The sequence below is a fragment of the Sebastes umbrosus genome, chromosome 2 (assembly GCF_015220745.1).
Source record: "Sebastes umbrosus isolate fSebUmb1 chromosome 2, fSebUmb1.pri, whole genome shotgun sequence".
NCBI classification, from domain to species: Eukaryota; Metazoa; Chordata; class Actinopteri; order Perciformes; family Sebastidae; genus Sebastes; species Sebastes umbrosus.
In genome coordinates, this window is record NC_051270.1 from 28,645,930 (window position 1) to 28,660,728 (window position 14,799).

General features: G+C 40.6%; 1 protein-coding gene across 2 annotated transcripts; it reads left to right on the plus strand.

Annotated features, from left to right (window-relative positions):
• Positions 1 to 14,213, plus strand: sltm (SAFB-like, transcription modulator). 2 transcript variants are annotated; one of them, XM_037756172.1, is made up of 21 exons: positions 1 to 183; positions 2,977 to 3,064; positions 3,150 to 3,205; positions 4,357 to 4,384; positions 5,717 to 5,880; positions 5,929 to 6,503; positions 7,091 to 7,134; positions 7,250 to 7,359; positions 7,965 to 8,114; positions 8,237 to 8,349; positions 8,429 to 8,589; positions 8,688 to 8,788; positions 8,897 to 8,953; positions 9,052 to 9,191; positions 9,296 to 9,476; positions 9,631 to 9,755; positions 9,981 to 10,154; positions 11,122 to 11,433; positions 11,545 to 11,701; positions 12,546 to 12,700; positions 12,940 to 14,213. In XM_037756172.1, the coding sequence occupies exons 1-21, from the start codon at positions 49 to 51 to the stop codon at positions 13,049 to 13,051; spliced, it is 3,138 nt and encodes a 1,045-aa protein (XP_037612100.1). In that variant the 5' UTR covers positions 1 to 48; the 3' UTR covers positions 13,052 to 14,213. The 2 variants fall into 2 exon arrangements, with proteins under 2 accessions (XP_037612100.1, XP_037612099.1); XM_037756171.1 differs by having other exon boundaries at positions 5,717 to 6,503.
• The last annotated feature ends 586 nt before the right edge of the window (positions 14,214 to 14,799 follow it).

The following is a 14,799-nucleotide window of genomic DNA, read 5'->3' on the forward strand; positions in this document are numbered from 1 at the left end:
GAAAACGGTCTGCGCGCGCACCGCACGGTTCTGTGTTATTGAGGTAAAATGGCGACGGGGGCCATTTCCGCGGAGTCCAAGAAAATATCAGAATTAAGAGTTGTTGACCTGAAATCAGAGCTCAAGCGAAGGAGTCTGGACACAACTGGTGTAAAGAGCGTTCTGCAAACGAGATTGAGACAGGTAACCAAAAAATACATGCTTAATTCGTGTAAAGAGCGGTAACCAAGCGGGACGGGAATGCGATACACGGTTGCTAGGCTAACGGTAGCTAAGAGCGAACGTTAGCCGTTAGCTGTTAGCTGCCGTTGTGACCGACTTCCTGCTAACATAGATTATAAAATACCATGCGTACATATTTACATATGTATTTGTAAGCAATGAGATAAATATATGTAATTTATGAGAAAAAAATAGAGCAAGAAAAAACAGTTTCACATTATTTTATGCAACTTTAAAATAAATAAACGTAATGTTCTTAACACCCTATTACACAAAAATACATGTGACAATATCACGTATGAGAGTCGTCTGCTGTGACTGATGCTGTCCCTTTTCCTCCATTAGTGAGTTATCAACACTGTTGAGTGTGTCCAGGCATCAGTGTGCAAATAGATGCAATGTCCAAGCGTTGACATGTCTAGTAGTCGGTTCAGCAGTAAACTGTTGCACTGAAATGTCTTTGTTTAGTTGTGGCTCTGCAGCTACACCCTGTTTAAACTGCTAACACCAGACACACAGTTACACCAGTAGGAAAACAAGTGCTAGCTAACGATACTCGAGCTTGTGATGATATAAGGTTAAACGTGATGCTGTAACGATAATACTTTATTGTCAGACAGGTCTGACATGTGTTTTGCATCACAGCAGATCCATTTGCAACATCACAGAAAGGACAAAAACAAGAAACAAGAATACGTACATTTAAACATTACAATCACAGAAGACGATATTCAGGGCCCAACGTACATGTGATCTGGGATTAGGCTCCATATTTAGTTTTATGATTGACTGGTGCACAAAAGAGTGCTTCAGTCTAACCTCATTAAATAGTGGAACCCTGTATCTCCCTGATTTCATGGTAACAATTCATATTCACTGTTCAAAACATGGTTGAGGGTCAGAGACGATGGTGTTAGCCAGCCTTATGATGTTATTATGATAGGCTGATTCATAGAGTTTCTCAAGGGGTTGACCTACAATGTTTGAGCAGATTATTATTTGGTGAAGCAGTTTTGACTTTAAAGTATTGGACAAACTCGTTAGTGTTAAATCAAGTGGGCACACAGGTATCTAAAGGCTTGTCTGTGTAAGCTGCTGTCTGTTCATCCAAATAACCTGTGGAAATGTCTCTTTGTTGAGTCTTTAAAGTGCTACGATGTCAAATGAGTTCAGTGTTTATTGGACATTAACAGATAGCACATGGTAAAATGCAGCTGTTGAAATGTAAAGTGTAATTTAAGGGACGTTAATTGTTAAATGTGTTGAGGACCACGCACATGCTTCTTTAGTAGAAGTCCAGAGTTAATCACGATGAACTAGCATTATGTTACATTCGGGGTTATAAAATTAATATCCTCCTATGTTTATCCATGACATGAAAGGCCTGTGTAAGCTGCTGTCTGTTCATCGAAATAACCTGTGAAAATGTCTCTTTGTTGAGTCTTTAAAACGCTACGATGTCAAATTAGTTCAACGTCACAATGTTTATTGGACATTAACAGATGGCACATGGTAAAATGCAGCTGTTGAAATGAAGAAGTGTAATTTAAGGGACGTTAATTGTTAAATGTGTTGAGGACCACGCACATGCTTCTTTAGTAGAAGTCCCGCAGATTTGTGTGTTTCGACTTTGATTTGTTAGATTAATCACAACGAACTAGCCTTATGTTATATTCGGGGTTATGAATTTATATCCTCCATGTTTATCCATGACATGTTTTCAATTGATGAAATGGACTGTCTGGATGAATAGATGAAGGGATGTGCTTGGGTGGCCATTTGGATGATGATGATATGATAAGACAAATTCTACTAAATCTTGTGACATCTAATGATATAAGTCTGAGAGAAGATCTCTCCTTGCCTTTCTAGTAGCGCATTTTGAAAATACATAGATTCATCTGAACATATTTGATGTGAAGCAATATGCCTGAATGTTTTTAATTGAATTTGGGGTATTATAACATTCATAATTAGATTTAAATAGTGTTATGGTTTGATAACATGTTGTTGAATCTTTGGTGTCAAATCTCCTTATTGAATCTAAATAGTTTTGGTTTCGCTTTCAACAATTTTTAGGTCACATACAAACTTTAAACTGTAATGATTTGTCTTTAATTTCAAATATTAGGGTGGTCATATGTTATATTCACTATCTAAAGCCATCCATAAGAGAACCTCACATTTTTCACCTTTTTGACTGCACCCAAAAGAGCCACAAATTGAGATTTATAATCAGCTTTTGCTGCCTGATAAGAAGGCAGAAACAATACAATGTGTGTTAGCCATATTTATGTATATGCAAATGGACTCTGGGCTGATTTTAAAAAAAAAAAAAAAAAAGAAAGAAAAAAAAAAGAGCCAAATAAGTGCCTTCATCTACAGTCTTAAGCACAGTTTGGGCTCCATCAGTAGTTAGAATACATCAGGACTATGTGGCGTTTACTACTGGTTCAGCCTGGGCCTGAACCATGTCCCACACAGCATAAAACAACTTACTTGCTCTGGTCATCACTTCATTTCACAAGAGTGATGTGATGAGATGAACAATGAACAAACAAGGCAAATATAGCCAAGGTTCAAACTAATTTTAATCGTTTATCATATCTAGCTCACAGTTTATTCTGTCTTACCAGGCAGATAAGTGTGTTTGCAGTTGACTAGACAATTTGTGACGACTGAAAATAAGCATCTGTGTGTTGGGAGGAAAGTATTTGAAACTGTTTTTTTTTTCTTTATTAAATCTTTTTTAAGGCTCTTGAGGATGAAGATGGAGACACAGAAAATATTGAAATCCAGCTTTCAACTGACACGTCAACTCGGAAAAGTGGGAAAGTTAAAGGTAATCTTGCTTTTGATTTAATCAATGAGACAGGGTGGCTATGTGTTCTATTTATTTATTTTTTGCTATGAATTTCACCTTTCAGGGAAAAAAGTGGATTCAGATGCGGACACTACAGGGGAAGAAGATGTGCTTTCCAAGGTGACTATGGCATACATTTCTGTTGCATAAGTGTTTGACACATAGAAAAAGAATAGGAGTAAAAACAGACATTCCCATTCAAATCAACGTAGCAGGATGGTCAGCAGCGGTGTATTTACCATACCACCCTACTTGGTTGCCATTGCAACCAAGTAGGTATATCTGCGGATCCACAGTGCTACAGGACACGCCTACTACATGGCACAGCCTCGAAACTGTTGCAGTTTGGTTAGGTTTAGGCACCAAAACTTCTAGGCGTCAAATCTACTTTGTTAGGTATAGGCATAAAACCGAAACACCATGGTTTGGGTTAAAATAAGTAATAAGTGTCATGTAGCCTGCAAGACTGCAGATAGACCCTTCTCATTGCAACCGTTGTAGTGGTTTAGCTTCTGTATAAATCGACTTACGGCAAGTTGTGGACTCGCTGAGGTGATGTGAGGTTTGTAGTAATGACCAAACAAGCATTGGAGTATTACGAAGCATGGATATGGTAATTTGTGCACAATCTCCTTTGCTTTGGATTACTTCATGATGAGCATCAACAAGAGACAGTCAAATGGAAAATTACGAATTAACGTGGACGGTCGGCCAAAACAGAGGTCTCAAACTAGTGAGTGCGACATACTTAACGGCCGCACTGACGTGTGTTGTCACCATAGCAACTAACAATTGCCGTTTTGACCTAGTCAAATGACCACGCCAGATAGTTCAATGTCTGTTCTACTCCTATTCTATTTCTATGGTTTGACATACCTCTGTTGCTTTTTGAAGAGATGCACCGATTGCAATTTTTTCTGCCATTTTTGTTTGTTTTTTGACAAAAGGCAGTTAAGATAACTTCTTCCATGTGACTTTGTAAAATTATTGGGAAAAAACATAGCCGGTGTATTAGTCAGCACTTAGTTTAAAGCCACATCTTGTAGTTTTTGGATAGAAATTAGAACCTCAGAAAGTCTAAAAGTGCTATATCTTGTGAGATTTGATTGATGCTTCATGGATTTGTAAAATAGAAGCATATACTTTATATAGGAAAGCCACTGAAATACTGCAGTTAATCATATTTGTACATTTAGTTATAATGACCTTTTTGTTGCTGCGCCTATTTCCTTGAAATATTTGTCAGCTCACCTCAGTGTTTTCTTTTCTAGGAAACTGAAGAGTATGAATCCGAAAAAGGTATGTATGCTGGCATGCTAATGCCCAGTGCTAAGAATAGGTTGTTTCTTCTTTACAGTTAACATGTATGATGACAGGACTCCTGGTAGAATGCATAACCTACATCTAGTAGTCGTATTTCATGCTTCTGCAAGTTACTGCAATATGTAGGTCATCATGTGCTAAAAAGAGCACCAAGGATATGCTTAATGAAGACATTTCTGACGACCAGCTCAAGTTCTTTGTAATTGGTACACATGAGTCATTGGATGTGGGTCCGTGGATTACTCAACGTATTTTAAAGAAAAGTTCTGTTTGCATCTGTGGGTTTTCCTTTGCCTCTTGCATTCAACTTCCCGCATTGCCCAGGGAAACAAGTGAAGGTTCACAAACAAGCCGACATTTTATGTCCAATGAATTGGTAGAAGCAACAACATGTAGAACTTGAGGATCATTGCACTTTCTTGTTGACACTTTGATCGACAACTTTGGTGGACAGACAAGTGCACTGGGCAGGTCTGAATACTTCGCTCCCTATACCACAGGAATCAGACACCTTATTACAGGTCTTGGCAGGTGAGACGGCCTGTGAATGAGGCTGGGATTTGGGTGGCTCAAGGACAACTAGACTCCTCCAAACACGTTGTAAAGATATAGAAGCCTCGACTCAGGAGGCAACTGAAAAATCAAGTGACTTCATACATGTCAGGCAACATCCATCAAAATTGCACATATTCCTGCCAGCTGACTGCAGCCCCAGCATGATGTGTGCAGTGAAGAGATCTGACATACAGCGTGGCCTGGGACTGGAAGGACACACTTTTTGTACAGTTGACTGGACCCTAACAGCCGGTTGGATTTCATGATGAAAGACTTTTACAGAGTGCTCTGAAATCTGCTGATATGACCATGATGACATTGACTATTGAAGAAATTTCAGAAGATATTTAAGATTTCCCAAACCTCAGATGACGTTCCATGGACTGAACAGCTGTGGATGCATTTCGCACAATGGAGAAAAACTGATGGATGAAGTGACGAGTTGTTCCTTCTCATTTGGACTTTGTCCCAAGATTCCCACCTGGAGAACTGCCACTCATTGTAGGAAGCATCTGGAATTGCACGTTCAGTATGAATTATTACTCAAGTACTTTAGATGTGTGAAGAAATGAAGACCACTGAATCATCCGTTTTCAGTGAAGAGTGTGTGTTTTGTGTCTTCCTGTGGTGTCTACGCCCTCGATGACCATTAACACTAAATGTGCTTTCTATTCTACTTTGTAGGTCAAGTAACATGCAACATGTCAATGTTAAAAGTTGTTTTGCCATGTTTATCCTTGTTAAATCCCTCAGATATAACTGATACAGATGATGGTACTCGTGAAAATTCTAAGCCTGCACCCAGTGAGGACAGCCTCGCTCAGCCTGAGGCTGAGGCCCTGGCTGAGGCTGAACCGGAGTCAGAAGCTGTGGCGGCTGAGGCTGATTCAGAGCCTGACCCAGAGGTGGATGCAGAGGCCGACCCAGAGGTGGATGCAGAGGCCGAGCCAGAGGTCGATGCAGAGGCCAAGCCAGAGGTGGATGCGGAGACTGAGCCAGACATCGATGCTGAGCTAGAGGTCGATGCAGACGCCGACCCAGAGGAGGATGAGGATGCCGACCCAGAGGTGGATGAGGACGCCGACCCAGAGCGGGATGAGGACGCCGACCCAGAGATGGATGGGGAGGCTGAGCCAGAGGTGGAGACCGAACTGGATGAGATGGATGATGAAGCCATGAATTCCTCTAAAGAAGCAGAGGACGATCACCTATCCGTCTCAATCCCAAATGAGGATGCCATCACCCTAGATGTTGATGGTGATGATCTCCTGGAAACAGGTAAACATGTGAAACTTCCAGATCCAGAGGCCGAGAAGGGCACTGATGAGCCAGAGGCCTCTGCTGAGACGGGCCGAGATGATGACATGAAGGCGGAAGAGACCGGGGGCCACAAAGATGGTAAGAAAGATGACGGATCCAGGGGTGAGCCCGCGAAGAAAGACGGCAGAGAGGCCCTGAAGAAAGCCGAAACGGGAGACAAAGAAAAGGATTCTGGGAAGAAAGGCCCCTCCGCTACTGGGGCATCAGGTCAAGCAAAGAGGTTTGTCTTTCTATGTCAGTTCTTTGATACTACTACCAAGTCCAGCTCACTAAGAACGCAACATTGTGGGTAGCCTCAAGATTTTTTTTGCCATAAGGGAATTGTTCACTGATGTACCTAATCCTGCCATTTACTACTTTGATTTATTTTTCTGAAGTTGGTTAAATTTTGGCATTAACCAGGAGCTGAGAAAACACCTCTTATTTTGTTACTTTGACCTTTCCAGCAGTTTTAAAGCCATTTCCAGTTTCTACACAAGGCATTGTAAAACAGCATTAGTCCCCGCGATGGCAGTGTTTTTTTTTTTCTTTTTGGTCAAATGATTCGCTGTGAAGTTGAACAAACCTCCGAAGATTTCATTGGTCCAGGGAATAAATTGGCTGTCAACCTGATTCATCTCACCACTGGAAAAGCAATGAAGCCTTTGAGACATTGGTTCAGATCCACGCTTTGCCCACAGGATTTTTTTTCTGAAAAGTACAAAATATGGTGTTTTATTCCACTAGATGTATGCCTAACATTTTACACAGGGTTTTATTTGCCTTCTCTCATTTCCTCTGTTTGTTGTTGCAACATTTACTTTGTAGCTCTTCAAGAGACAGAGATGGAAAAGGTGCAAAAGATGAAAAGGGTAAGAATTGTCCAAATGTTGTTAGAAATATGAAACCCAGGGAAGCACGTTTCCCATTTCATTCAACTTGATGCAATATGTTTCATACCTATTGACTGCCGAATGTGTTTATCAGGAGTCGTCAGCAGTAGCAACAGCAGCTCTTCTCGTAACATATGGGTGAGCGGCCTGTCTTCAAACACCAAAGCAGCTGATCTAAAGAACCTGTTTGGCAAATATGGGAAGGTAAATAACGTGCTCAGTTTCTTTTGGGGAATTAGTTGTTGCGTATAGAATGCAACAGGAATGAGTCCTAAAACCTGGAAATTAGTTAGCAATTTAGCACCAATAGATGCCTGAAATAAGGTCTGTGGTTAACACAAGCTAAAGAGATTTAAATGTTTTGTTCTACGACATAAAATAGATCAATAAATATCCCACTTGAATTTTAAAGCTTTTACGTGTCTTAAAGGAAGCGGTTGCTAACAAGTGGCTAAATGAGACTACTGAACGTCATCACGCCGATTCGTCCGCTTTTAGTCTCGTTGTGTATACTCGCGTTCATGCTTTTTATTTCTGGCGATTCCATTTACATTTCAAAAACCATAAAAGTGGTGTTAATTTGTGAAGATTATCTTCCTGAACAAAACGTTTGTTTGCCACAGAGTTTATTTTCTGCAATAATCCAAAATCCATTGACAAAAATCTAATGAGCGCTGCTAACTTCCTGGTTGTCCTACAAAAATACGTCATCCCTGGAGCACTCTATTTTGAATATGTCTTAAACTAATCACTGTAACTTTATGTTCAGTGTTGTAGAAAAATATTTAAATGAAATTTGTTGCCAACAGGTTTTGAGCGCCAAGGTGGTTACAAATGCTCGCAGTCCTGGTGCAAAGTGTTATGGCTTGGTGACAATGTCATCCAGTACAGAGGTGACACGGTGCGTCTCCCACCTTGACTGTACAGAGCTCCACGGACAGCAGATATATGTTGAAAGGGTAAGTTAAGAAGCAGATGTAGAGTTAAAATTGTTTTCAAGGTCTTGAATGGTTTAATGCAACCCTTTTTATTTATGGAATAAAACGTGGGCCACTTATATCTCACTGCTGCTCTTTTTCAGGCCAAAAATGATCCGTTCAAAAAAGAGGGCTCAAAGAAGGAAGCCGAGGACAAAGCAAGTTCCAGCAAATCAAGTGATAAGCGCAGTTCCACTGGAGTTAAACCGACTAACAAGTGGGTGACAGAAAAAGTTGAAAAGTTAATCCTTTGTTGATTGAAAGCACATTTAACCTTTTGTTCTCCTTACGTGTAGAGCACAGCCATCTTACAAAAAAGAGGAAAAGAAAGTGGATAAAGTCTCAGAAAAGGACAAAGATCTATCCAAGAAACAGGAGGTCAGAGGTGGAAAATCTGAGTCTGGTTCATCTAACTCGGGACAAGATCTTTTGAAGAAAGATGACAGAAAATATGGCCGTACGTTTTATTCCTCTTTATTTCTAATTTAGGGAATCTGATTGAGTTAATCAATAATGTCCGTCCTCTCTGATTATTTATCTTTTGTGTTTTTCTAGGGCCAAAGAGCCCAGGCAAGATGATGATGGTACATCATCCCAGAGCAGATTCTAATTTTGGCAAAATGAGACCTTTCAGAAGGGGAAGGTATTTTGATAAAGTAAGACCTTTATTTGTATTTGATTGAATTTCATTATATTTGTAAAAACTATTTTACATTTTCCATCAGAGGATGTTTAATAAGATTCTGTTTGATACATTTTTTCAGCCCTTTGTCAACATGAATGTCCAAAGGCGGCCAAAATGGTTGATTCCTCCTGAAGAGGTATGAATCTCTTGGACATATTTTAGTATTTGCTTTTAACATGCTTCACATTTTAAGCTTTAATTTGAAAAACTTTCATTTCTATTTTCCCCTTCCAGTTAGAGATGATGAGAGACAAACAGCGTCATTTTCCAAACAAGGGTGAAGACATCCTGCCTTTTGAGAAGATGAAGGAACAGAGGATGCGTGAACGGGTGGCTCGTCTCGAGCGTGTCCGTAGAGCCGTAGAGTTGCGCAGGTAGACTGCAATAGCGCACAGTTTAAAATTAATTATTATTGTTGTTAATTATTGTTTATTTATTGTCACAGAGGTCTAAGACGAGAGATTTTTTTTGTTTTTAGGCGGCGTGAAATTGCAGAACAAGAACGTCGGGAGCGGGAGCGCATCCGTCTGTTACGGGAGCGTGAAGAACGAGAGAATCTGCTTAGGGAGCGCCAGAGACTTGAGATGGAAAGACAAAAACTGGAAAGGGAGCGCCTGGAGAGGGAGAGGCTCGAGAGAGAAAGAATCCGTATTGAGCAGGTACAGAGAGCATGAACGAATTCACCTGCTTGTAAAAGTAAACACCTTTCTGGAGTCAGATCTTCAGGCTTCTCTGAAAACTGTGATTTTCTTACTGCTTGTAATTGTATAACCATATCAACGTCTCTCAGTAAATCAATATTACGTCTTTCAGGAACGACGTAAAGAGGCAGAACGCATGGCACGTGAACGTGAGGAGCTGCGAAGGCAGCAGGAGCAGCTCCGTTATGAGCAAGAAAAGAGAAATAACCTCAAAAGGGGCCGTGAAGTGGAACATGGGTATAAACACTATTTACATTTTTGTGATTTTAGTTCGGTTTTATTTGTTGGACTTTAGTGTGGACTCGTTGTAAGGCTGTGGTTCACAAACTTATTTGTTATATTTTAGCATTTTATCTTTTTGAGAAATGTTGCATGTTTTAGAAATGGTACCACAGTATTGAATACATCTTGATCCAACCAAAGCTCATTACTCACAAGGTATGTTTGTATTTAACGTTTCAGCCGCAGAGACGATTCCTATTGGAATGGCAACAAGAAGATGCAGTCGGAATCTGATGTCCGTTTGAACCAAGGCTCCAACTACAACCGGCAGCAGAACCGCTTTTCAAACTTCACTCCCAGAGAGAGGGGTCGTTTTCCAGAGGCTGCTGCCGAGCAACCCAACACGTATGACAGGTACAAGGAATGGAGGTACTCCATTGTGGAAACAATATTAGTCACTAGAGGCTTTTTTTTTTACAGAAGATATTTTGACACACGACCGTAGGAAGACCACTTGTGTGAATAATAGGGCTGTCAGTCGATTAAGACATTTAATTGCAATTAATCTCGTGATTGTCCATAGTTAATTGTGATTAATCCAACGTTTTTTATCTGTTCAAAATGTACCTTAAAGGGAGATTTGTCAAGTATTTAATACTCTTATCAACATGGGAGTAGGCAAATATGTGTATGTATGCAAATGTGCGTATATATTTATTATTGGAAATCAATTAACAGCACAAAACAATGACAAATATTGTCCAGAAACCCTCACAGGTACTGCATTTAGAATAAAAAATATGCTCATCATAACATGGCAAACTGCAGCCCGACAGGCAACAACAGCTGTCAGTGTGTCAGTGTGCTGACTTGACTATGACTTGCCCCAAACTGCATGTGATTATCATAAAGTGGGCATGTCTGTAAAGGGGAGACTCGTGGGTACCCATAGAACCCATTTTCATTCACATGTCTTGAAGTCAGAGGTCAAGGGACCCCTTTTGAAGATGGCCATGCCAGCTTTTCCTCGCCAAAATTAACGCACGTTTTGAGCGTTATTTAGCCTCCTATGACAATGGTACCAATGGATTCCTTCTGTTTTCTAGTCTAATATGATACCAGTATCTTCACTCTAGCTTTAAAACTGAGCCGGGCAAAAGATTGATTGCGTTAAAGAAATTAGTGGCTTTGAAAAAAAATTGCATTAGCGCGTTATCACGTTAACTTTGAAACCCTAGTAAATAATAAAGTACTTAGTAGTAGTACAGTATTTATGTTCTGTGTCCCTGGCCTAACAGATAATCTGTTTTATGCTGCTTTTTGCTAATTTCACTTTTTTGCAATGTGACTAAACCCATTTGGGTCTTTGTTTTGTTGCAAGACGTAACCGGTTTGACGGTGAGCCAGAGGTTAAGAAGAGTCGCCCTGCTCCTCACAGAGAGAGCTCTGGCTTTGAGCGCTATCCCAAGACCTTTGAAACAGTCCGCAGAGCTGAGCCGCCACCTCCTCCACGCACCGAACTCCGGGACACCGACCGCAGGGACAGAGATGAGAGGCGGCCTGTGCCCATGCACGATCGCCCTATGGGAGCCAGAGCTACAATGCCTGGCATGTCGCACAACCGCTCACCCAGGGATGGAGGGCATGGATGGAAGAATGATGGTGGCATAAACACTAACAAGGGAGATATACGGTAAAAAATAACGCAGTTTTTGAATGATAAGCATCCTCAGTTGACTGTCTTCCCCCCCCCCCCAACAATCAGTGAATGCTAAGTCCCTTGTTTTAAATCTCTCGCCTGCAGTAATGCTGGGTTGAGTAGAGGACCTATGCGCATGCGTCCAGAGCGATCAGGACGAGAAGGTCCAGGCCCTGTACTCAGAGGAGGCTCCTCGGCCAGCCGTGGAAGGAGCAGCTTTAATGATCGAGCTGGAGGAAGACCCATGGTGATGAATGATCAGGTCAGCTTATCTTCTGACTAGGAGTTTGAGTGCATTTCTTAGGTCCCCTGTACTAATGGTACAGGATATTGACAGGTTATGCAAAAAATATTAAAATGTCTTAAGGGTGATGATTAGTCAATCTACATAAATGGGATTAAAGTCACCCTCCTCAGACGCAAACAAGCATGAGTGCGCTTGCGCAAGCTTGGAGGATGACGTATGACTTGCAGCTTCTACTATAGTCACACGTAATATTCCCATTTTACCAACAACCTTCTGTTGGTTTGTTTTTACTTTGAGCACAAAATTAAGTTATTTGTCAAAACATTTTGGGAAGCAGTGTGGCTAATCAACTTAGTCAGGAAATGACTCAAATATGAAATATCATAGAAATGTCAAAATACACTGGAGGGGGGCTTTAACTGTTTGTCATTTATCAAACAAATTACAAACATTCAGTGAGTCCAGTCTCAAATGTGAGGGTTTACTGCTTTTCTTTTTTTTTCTTTTTTATCTCATGTTAAATTGAACTGGTTTTGAACTGTTAATCAGACAAAACAAGCAGTTTGAAAACCTCACATTCAGCTGTGGGAATTAGTAAAAACATTTTTCACTTTTTTTGCCATTTCAATGACTAATTTATGAATAAAACAATTTTAAAAAATCTTAAAAATGAATTGTGTACCAGTGTTATTGATGAAATGGTAGTCCAGTCCTGCAGTTTTAAGCACTCTATATGCCTGGAGTTTTTAACAACAAAGTTTCATTCTTAAAGCTGTAGCTCACACACACACACACATATATACATTTAACAGTTCATAGAAGACTGGCACCTGACTCTAAATATCTTCTGTCTCTGCAGCCATTCAGCTCCGGCCGCCAGGTCGTGGTGGAGCGTCACAGCAGGGATCAGGGACTGAGGAAGGAGTGGCACGGTGCGTCAAGCTCCCAGGGCGGCGGCTACCAAGATAATCGCAGAATGGGAGACAGCCGGGGCAGCATGATGGCTCCTTCCAGGTATGCCAAATTTACAAACCAAGGCTTATTGAAAGACACTGGGACATGGTGTTGAGCTATGGGGTATGGCGTAGTGTTGCTATTTGCTCAATTTCGTAAACATGTGTTGTACTCTAATGATATGATGTGTGACATCTCCTCTTTACAACCTCCTTGTTACAAAAAAGTGATGACAAAACTGAACAGTATGATCCTTTTCTCAGCCGTCTTACATTTGGGCTTTGTTCCTCTTTGTGCAGTCACTCTTCGTCTGGAATGAACCGAATTGTACAGATCACCAACAACTCCATTCCCAGCGGTGGCAACGTGGGCGGATTCAAGCCCTTCAAAGGAACGCCGCGGCAGTTCTAACCGCCACCAAATTCTGCCACTTAAAAAAAGCACCTGAAAATTTGAAGACTTTTCTGAACTCTTTATTTTTAGAATATCAACTGTTTTAGGTGGCTGATTTGTAGCCATGAGGTTGATCACACTATTTTATTTTGTATAGAGTGTTTACCTCGTTGTAGGGTTTTTCCCGACAGTTCTGCTGTTACCGTTAAACAACCCTGTGCATACGTTTTACTTGACATTTAGGAAGATATTGTACAGCCCTAGGTCTTTGTAATAAGTTTTCCAGTGATGGTACCAACCTCTCCTCTAACTGAGTGTTGTATGTATATTTTCAATAGCCTAGTGACACACTCAGTTTTCTTGTGTAATGTCTTATTTTAGTGTATTATAGAGCTCATTTAGTGTCAGGGATCATTCACTCATTTGGATGTATCTCTGAGAAATGACATAGGAGTATTTTCTTTTTGAAAAAGTCATACTTGCTGTGGACGTCCTGTTTTGTAAAGAGTAGTTGGATTTGCTAAAACAATGTTAAACTGTAAACTAGCCTGCATTGTAGCAAAACACCTCCCATAGGCCATGAGTTGAATTACATACAGGCCTGTGTCTAAAATAAAATCTGGCTTTCACATCTGTTACTGCAGAGCATTCAATGGTGTCAGCGTACCTGAGAGGACCGTAACACATTGTTTTTGTTGTATTTTTACGTTTGCTCATTGTTATTCCAACAATTCTGCAAATTCGATTACACCAGGCGGTCAAGTAATGTCTCATATTTTGGCAGTTTGGGTTTCTCAGTCACTCCGTAGCTTGAATTTGAGGAGGATATGGTTTTGTGAATCACATGATATTGTGTCAATTAACCCTGTGATACAAGCAGGAAGTACTTTGATGACAGCTTGCAGAGTTTCAGCACACAGCATGAAATCTGCATGTTGATTAAAATATGACCGGTTAAGTGTCAACCGTGACTAAACAATGACCTCAAACCTCCATAATGCTTTTTCAGTTTTATTTGTTAATTTAATTTAAGAACTGTTCAGAGTTTTTTTGTCTTTTGTATAGTTGGACCAACACATCGAGGTCTGCGCTGCATGTAGTTAGGCTGTAACACACTCTTTACTACACACCTGTCAGAAGTGGTTGATGAAGCTTGATTAAAGAAAACTGATGAGCAGAATGACGTGTGCTGATTGTCGAAGTAACCTCTGGTCATGAGCAGATTAACCCTGGGTAAAAATGTTCTGTAATTGTTGATGCTGAAGTTTATGCTTAAAGCTGCAGTGGGTAGAAATGCAGCAAATATGATTTAAAAAAAAAAGTTATTTTTATAAAACGGTCACTATATCCTGACGGTAGTACATGAAACAGGTAATCTGAAAAAATCATGTGCCTCTGGTGTCCTCCAGTGCTCCTAACGACATCTGCAAGATTTCACAGACCGGAGGAAAACAACCAATCGGAGCAGATCTGGAGCCTTGCCGTCTCTGAGCAGCTGTCAATCACTCGCAAACTCCGATCAAATGTTCAAACTAGGTAGCTTTGATCAAATATGAATCAATATTCTGTTACTGTAATGTCTATTTCTCTCCTCAAATGTTTTCAGAAACATCTTGTAGTGTACTGTTTAGCTGTAAAATGAGAAAGTTTGCTAGTAGGCGGTGCTTAGTATTTCCTCAACTGATCTCAACATGGCTGTCGGGTCACAAACTGAGAAAGTTTGTGAGTGATTGACAGCTGCCTCCGTTCAATAAACAGCCAATAGG

Coding starts and splice junctions, on each gene's coding strand:
- sltm (XM_037756171.1), top strand. CDS start 49: ATGGCGACGGGGGCCATTTCCGCGGAGTCCAAGAAAATATCAGAATTA. Junction 7,135..7,249: donor AGGTGCAAAAGATGAAAAGG/GTAAGAATTGTC, acceptor TGTGTTTATCAG/GAGTCGTCAGCAGTAGCAAC. Junction 8,954..9,051: donor GGTTGATTCCTCCTGAAGAG/GTATGAATCTCT, acceptor TTCCCCTTCCAG/TTAGAGATGATGAGAGACAA.